Below are 7,163 nucleotides of genomic sequence, written 5' to 3'. Positions count from 1 at the left end.
AAAAAAAAAAAATCCACACCCCAAAGGACACAGATAAATAAAACACATTCGACTGCTGAAACGCAGCAGCGCTGAGCCGGCTCCGTGTTCCGTTCCTCGTCGTCCCGTGAGAAGGGACGGCACGAAGTGGGGACGCCCGTCTCGTCACCGCCGGAAACAGCTGTCGAGTTTGGTGTTCACTTCCGACAGGAACGAACGGTCGCGTCTGCTTCTGAGTGTCCTCGACGCTTCGTCCGGCGACGGTGTGACATGCTGTTGCTGCGGCCGCGTCGGAAAGATTGTCCTGCTTTTCTGTTCCACTGAGAAGACACCACTCCGGCTCCTTCTGCAGGGCGCGCCCGCCAGCACCGGGACCCGGCCCTGCACCGTCGGCGACAGTGGCGTCGAGGCTAGTCCAGTCAGGCCCCGGCGCACACAATGAGGTAGAACACGCGACCCGCCTGTGCAGCTCCGCCCGCCCGCGGTCCCCCAGCTCCCAGGGCCCCGTCCTCACGCGAAGCGGTCACGCGGTCGCCCGCCCACGGCGGTGCTGAGCTGCCAGACGGCGTTGTGCTTTGTTTTCAGCTGAGAAGATAATAAATAAGTTAGGAGCGGGGCTCACGTCCTGGTTACTCCGGCTGACAGTGCAGGCGCCGGGCTCCTCCCCGGCCTGCCGTGCGGGGCGGACGGTGCGCACATGCGCCCAGCTCCCCCGTGGCCGTGAGGACAGAAGGGAGACCGCGGCCGAGTGACACCCGCACCACGTCCGCGCGGCTCCCGGCCGGCACCGGCGTCGCCCGCCCCAACGTCCAGTCATCAACGTTTCGTCAGGTTTTTAAACGGGCTTCGTAGAAGAGTTAAATAAGTCGTTTTAATTTAAGAGACGGCAGGCCCTAGTCTGCTGAGCGGGAACGGACAAGTCTCCTGGGCTTTTCTGTTTGAGTCGCAAAGGCTTCTCATACCGTCCGCCCTTCAGACAAAACGAGAAACCCTAAGTTCATTTCGTTTTCCTTAAGTCAAAGTCCTACCTATAAAATACTTTACATATTTTTAAATTTCCAGATTATGGACAAACCTCCCTAACACAAAATACTGAAAGTGCAAGAGTGTGAATTAGGAGCGTGCAACCGCGTTATACAAACATTACCTCTTTATTGTACAGCTTTGATACGTGAAATGCTTCCTCGCAACTGTTTATAATGTTGCGAGTAATTTACAGTGACGTCTGCCTGTAACTTCTCCCCAGTCGCTGTGTTACAGACCACACTAGAGGACAACTGTGCACATAGCAGCTACAAACATTTAAATTAAAAAAAAGGGCTTGTTACTGACAGGTGCTTGCACACAAAAAGCATGCTATCTTTCCCAATAGAACTTCACAATTTCGCCTGCATTGAAATAACCCACTTATTTATAGTGAAACAAATCTTGTTTTCAAAAAAAGAAACAAAAAAAACACAAAAAAAACAAAACCACACAGCCAGATGTATCCTGCAGTACAAAAGCCACCTTTACAGTCGGGGCTGTGGTGTGTGCTACCCGCATAATCGTCACGACATAAATACTACAGACGCGCGGTGCCGGGAGACACGGCCCTCACGGCCGAGGGCTACGCCACGTCTTCGGGTGAGAGGTCTAAACTCAGAGTTCGAGATGCTAACTACTTTGAACAAAACCGTCACACGAGTGTCACCGGAACACTGGGGACCCCTGCCCTCGCGCGTCTGCCCCGAGCCCTCCTGTCCCGCAGGCGGACTCCGCAGCCTCTGACGTGGCCTCGCACGATTGGGAGGCTGCGGAATCCTGCAGAACTGCCGAGCTCCCCGTGGCACGGAGAGCCACAGCACGTGCGGGGTGGCCCCAGCGGCCACACGGCGAACGGGGGCGGGTCTCAGGAGGGCCTGGCTCGGCGGCACGCGGCCTGGCGGTCACACGCGTGGTGTGCTGGGGACAGAGCGCACACGTGGCTAGTTAATGCCGATCTCCTTGTTGTCCTCGATGAACCTCGTGAACGGCCGGCTGGCCCCCGTGTCGGGGCCGGCTTTGTCCAGGCCCAGCACGGGCGGGCTGCTGCCTGTGCGTGCCTTATCCATGCCGGCAGTCAGGGAGCCCAGCGGGGGCAGGGCGCCACCCCCGAGACTCACGGGGAGCTGGGGGACGCCCCCGTTCTGGATGACAGAGATCTCGTTGTTTTTCATGGCCAGCCCGTTGGTGAGCGCTGCCGCGTACTGGTTCCAGAAGCTGGGGTCGGCGTTCATCGCCCGGGCTGCCAGGTCCTTCTGGAACATCTCCGAGAACTTAAGGGCGTCGCCGCCCAGCAGGGCCATGGGGTTCTCCACTGACAGGCGGCGGCCGCGCCTCGCGGGGGCGTTGTTCCACATGTGTGTGCCCATGTGCACCTGCATGAGACACGAGAGACAGCCCACAGGTGAGCGAGCCAGCAGTGCAGGCGCCGCGCCCCTCTGCACCTGCCAGGTGTTGTCCAGAAGGTGTGTCTTTTCCCCATCATGAGCAAGTCCTTACTTTGGGGACAGCAAAACGTCGTCGGGTGACCTTTTCTGAGCATCTTACACGTAAGTATGCAACGTTTCTTTCCATCAAATTCAAAAAGAAAACACAGCCACGGCATTTTTTCTGGTTTACAAACTTGGTAGGATGATTTTCCCCCTAAGGTGTGAGACCTACAAGGCCCCGCAGCGGGCGTCCTGAAGCTCCGGACACAGGCCCCTGCTCCCCGAGCCCTGGCGCCCTTCATGCCCCCGGCCCCCGGAGCCAGCTGACGCTCGGCCCCAGGCCGCCCCCATCTCCCTGCCGCTTCCCCCGAACACGGAGGCGGCAGCCGGGGGCATCTGTGGTCGGCAGAGACCTCAGACGACGGCTCCCGTCCTCCTAGCAAGTAGAGGCCACAGGTACTGACTTTGTCACCGTCTCTGAAGAGGTCAGAGTCCCAAGCGAGCACCTGACGCAGATAGAACAGCACACTCGGCTGAGAGTGCAGCGCTGGCCTGCCCGGGTCACCCGTCCGAGCACACGCTCCGCCGTCCGCGGGACGTGTCACCTGCCCTCCGAGCACACGCTCCACAGTCCATGGGACGTGTCACCTGCCCTCCGAGCACACGCTCTGCCGTCTGTGGACGTGTCACCTGCCCTCCGAGCACACACTCCATCTGCAGACGTGTCACCTGCCCTCCGAGCACACGCTCCACAGTCCACGGGACGTGTCACCTGCCCTCCGAGCACACGCTCCACCGTCCACAGACGTGTCACCTGCCCTCCGAGCACACGCTCCGCCTTCTGCATCTCGTGTCACCTGCCCTCTGAGCACACGCTCCACTGTCCACGGACGTGTCACCTGCCCTCCGAGCACACGCTCCACAGTCCATGGGACGTGTCACCTGCCCTCCGAGCACACGCTCCACAGTCCATGGGATGTGTCACCTGCCCTCCGAGCACACGCTCTGCCTTCTGCATCTCGTGTCACCTGCCCTCCGAGCACATGCTCCACTGTCCGCGGACGTGTCACCTGCCCTCCGAGCACACGCTCCGCCTTCTGCATCTCGTGTCACCTGCCCTCTGAGCACACGCTCCACTGTCCACGGACGTGTCACCTGCCCTCCGAGCACACGCTCCACCGTCCACAGACGTGTCACCTGCCCTCCGAGCACACGCTCCGCCTTCTGCATCTCGTGTCACCTGCCCTCTGAGCACATGCTCCACAGTCCGTGGGACATGTCACCTGCGGGACGTGTCACCTGCCCTCCGAGCACACGCTCCACCGTCTGCGGACGTGTCACATGCTCCACCGTCCGCGGGACGTGTACAGGGGGCTGTGTCTTACTATGAACGCACTGCCACACTGTATGCTCGGGCCCTCCGACTGGGTGGCTCCTCACCAGATGCCCACCACCCCTCTCAGCAGATGAAACAGAACCAGCCTTCTGGACCGCGTCTGCGCCCTTTCTACCGTGTGCAAGCGTTTAAAGACCCAGCGTATCTCGTCAGCAGTCTTCCCACAAGATTTAAAACAGCCTGGGCCCGGGGCTGGCCCGCCAGGAGCAACGTGTGTGTCACCCCCACTGCAGAGGCTGCACAAGCTCCTTGCGGGGAGGTTGGGCGTGTGCGGGAAGGCGAGACCCTCACTGCAGCTGAACAGCAAGCACACCTCCGTGTGAGTGTGTGCACACAAGTGAGCACATGTGCATACACACACGCAGATATCACACTACACGTACATAGTACCTGAGTGCATTCACTCACACTGCTTGTGCACAACTCATGCTCACTCACCCAGACACAACACAATGCACACTACACACGTACACCTCACTCACCCAGACACAACACAATGCACACTACACATGTACGCATGTACACATGTACGCATATACACATGTACGCGTGTACGCATCCTATACACACACTACGCACATGCACTCACCCAAGCACAGTGAACACACACTGTGCACATGCTACAGGACATACACACACATACACACCACACACTACACACGTGCACACCCACCCACTCAATGCATGCACTACTACCTGCATACGTATACTCACCGACACCCACACACTACACACGCACAATGCACACGCTACAGGGTGCACACGCGCCCCATGATGCGCACACCGCACGTGTGCGCGCACGCTCCCCAGGCGCCCCGGCAGAGTCCCAGGTGGGGGTGGCACCTGCGCGCTCACCTTGAGGTTGCCCTTGGTGGTGAAGGCTCTGCCGCAGATGGTGCAGCCGAAGGGCTTCTCGCCGGTGTGGGTGCGCTCGTGGATCTGCAGGGCGCTGGCCGAGGAGAAGGTCTTCCCGCATGACTGGCAGTTGTGCTGCTTGGGCGTCCGGCGTGGCGGGGGGGCCAGCAGGGGCGCGAGGCCCGGGCTCATCACGGTCTGGGGCCCGGCGGGCACCTGGAGGGCGGCGGGCAGCGGCGGGCCCTCGCCCAGCGTGACGGCCTTGCTGTGCCCATTCACCTCCACTTTGATCAGGGCGGGCGTGGAGCCGGTGACCAGGCTAGGAGCGCTTTGGCTGGGACCTAGAGCAAAGTCGGGGTCAGACACCTGAGAAGGCAGCTCTCTCCATCTGTGCGTCAGCAAGTGCTGCTTTAGGTTGCCCAGCGTGGAGCAGCCGCGCCAGCAGGCCGTGCACACGAACGGCCGCTCCTTCGTGTGGCTGCGCAGGTGGACGCGCAGGGCGCTCCTGCACGCGAAGGGCTTGCCACAGACATGACACACGGCGCTCGCACACTTACCGCGTTCCCGGCCCAGGAAGTGCAGGCTGAAGGGGGCCTCCTCCTTGGCGATCGGCCGGCCGGGGTGCACGGCCGTCAGGTCCAGCGCCCCGCCGTTCTCAGGCGCGGGAGGGGGACTGTCCGGCCTCTCGGTCTTCAGCGGCAGGTCTTGGGGCCCCTCCTGGTGGCCGAGGCCCGGGGACTTGGGGGGCGGGCTGTCGCTGCTGCTGTTGGCGGGGGACAGCGCCTGCATGGAGGACGAGGACTCGGACAGGGCGGGGCTGCCCGCGCTGCGGCTCTCCAGGTCGCCCACGGCGGACGAGGAGTCATTGCTCAGGCGGTCGCTGTCCCCGGAGCCGTTCTCCACGGCCTTCAGGGCGGTCAGCTGCGGGCAGCCCATGACCGAGTCGATCATCTTCATCTGGTTCTCCAGGGCGGCGATGCTGGAGATGACGGACGGCGGCGAGGGCGGGCCGGAGCCCGAGAAGGGCGGCAGCGGCTTGGACGGGTCGCCGGCCGTGTCCCTCGGCTCCGCGTCCTCCTCCATGGAGTTCTCGTCCAGGTCGTCCTCGAAGCTGCTCAGGGCCTCGGCGGCCTTGTCGTCGTAGGGGAGCTCGGCGGCGCCGGCGTCCGGGGCGCCGTCGGGCAGCGGCGTGTTGGGGATCTGGCCCCCCATGTGCATGCGGATGTGCTGCTGCAGCACCACGGCGTTGGTGAACTTCTTCTGGCAGATGGGGCAGGAGTGCTGCACGCGCAGGGGCGGCTTGGCGCGGTGCACGCCGAAGTGCGTCTTCAGGTTGCCCTTGGTGGTGAAGGCGCGCCCGCAGATCTTGCACTTGAAGGGCCTCTCGCCGGTGTGCGTGCGGTAGTGCATCTTGAGCGCGCTCTGGCAGCTCAGCACCCGGTGGCAGATGACGCACTGGTTGGGGTCCGTCATCTTCTTGTCGATGTTCTCCACCAGCTGCTGCAGCTTGGACGTCTCTGACGTCTGCATGGAGTCGAGCAGCCCCCCGAAGGGGAACTTGGCCTTGAACTGGTCGGAGCCGGCCGCGAGGACCGGGCTGCAGAGGCCCGTGGACACGCTGCTGTCCGTGAGGGCGGTGGCGGCCACTGTGCACGTGGTGGAGACCTGCCCGCTGCCAGGGACGTCCCCGGCCCTGTCATTTGTGCAAAGCAGGCCCACGGGCTCGGGTTTGGGCAGAGAAGGCCCACCGAGCACGGGCTGCGGGGACTCGGCGGTCACTGGGGCGGCCGCCTCGGAGCTGGTGAGGCCGGGGGACAGGGAGGGGCACTCGCTGGACGCGGGCGAGGGCCGCTGTGGGGAGCGGCCGGCGGGGGTGAGGCTGGGGGAGTCGGCGTAGCCGCCGACGCCGGGGATGGTGGGCGGCAGCTGCAGCCCCACCGAGGTGGGCACCGTGGGCAACACGGGCTTGCTGTCCAGCCAGGTGGTCACCGGCTTCTCCGGGGGCAGCGACATCCCGTACGGAATCCCGGAGCAGGTGGGCACGTTGTCCAGGTACTCGGGCACGGGGTAGGGGTTCATCTGGATGTGGGGGTACTTCTCCCGGTGCCGCTGGAAGTGCACCTTCAGGTTGCCCTTGGTGGAGAAGCGGTTGCCACACACGTTGCACTTGAAGGGCCTCTCGCCCGTGTGCGAGCGCAGGTGGATCTGCAGGGCGCTGTCGCTGCCGAACACCTTGGCGCAGAACCTGCACTTGTGCTTGAAGAAGGGGTCCTCGGCGCTGGCCTTGGGCTCGAACACCGACACGTTGGGGGGCTTGCCCTTGCGGTGCTTCATGAGGGCCGACAGCGGGTCCAGCGCGTTGGCCGTGGCCGCGATGCTGACCAGCGGGTTGGGGAAGATGACGCTGCTGGCGGAGGTCTGAGGTAGGAGTGGGTTTGGCAGGCTGGGCGCCGGGCTGAGCAGCGGGCCGGGCCCCAGGG

General features: G+C 63.0%; 1 protein-coding gene across 1 annotated transcript in view; it reads right to left on the bottom strand.

Moving 5' to 3' along the window:
• Window positions 1–1,069: 1,069 nt before the first annotated feature.
• Window positions 1,070–7,163, bottom strand: part of SALL3 (spalt like transcription factor 3) — a 49,957-nt gene continuing 43,863 nt past the window's right edge. Inside the window, exons 3-7 of the mRNA XM_025048152.1 lie at window positions 6,439–7,138; window positions 5,241–6,207; window positions 4,684–5,024; window positions 1,958–2,378; window positions 1,070–1,162 (exon numbers count right to left, since the gene is read on the bottom strand). Coding sequence (XP_024903920.1) covers window positions 1,131–1,162; window positions 1,958–2,378; window positions 4,684–5,024; window positions 5,241–6,207; window positions 6,439–7,138 — 2,461 coding nt within the window. The 3' untranslated portion in view covers window positions 1,070–1,130. The remainder of the gene's footprint in view (window positions 1,163–1,957; window positions 2,379–4,683; window positions 5,025–5,240; window positions 6,208–6,438; window positions 7,139–7,163) is intronic.

The sequence above is a fragment of the Pteropus alecto genome, unplaced genomic scaffold (genome assembly GCF_000325575.1).
Source record: "Pteropus alecto unplaced genomic scaffold, ASM32557v1 scaffold14, whole genome shotgun sequence".
NCBI classification, from domain to species: domain Eukaryota; kingdom Metazoa; phylum Chordata; class Mammalia; order Chiroptera; family Pteropodidae; genus Pteropus; species Pteropus alecto.
This window is presented reverse-complemented; position numbering and strand designations above follow the sequence as displayed.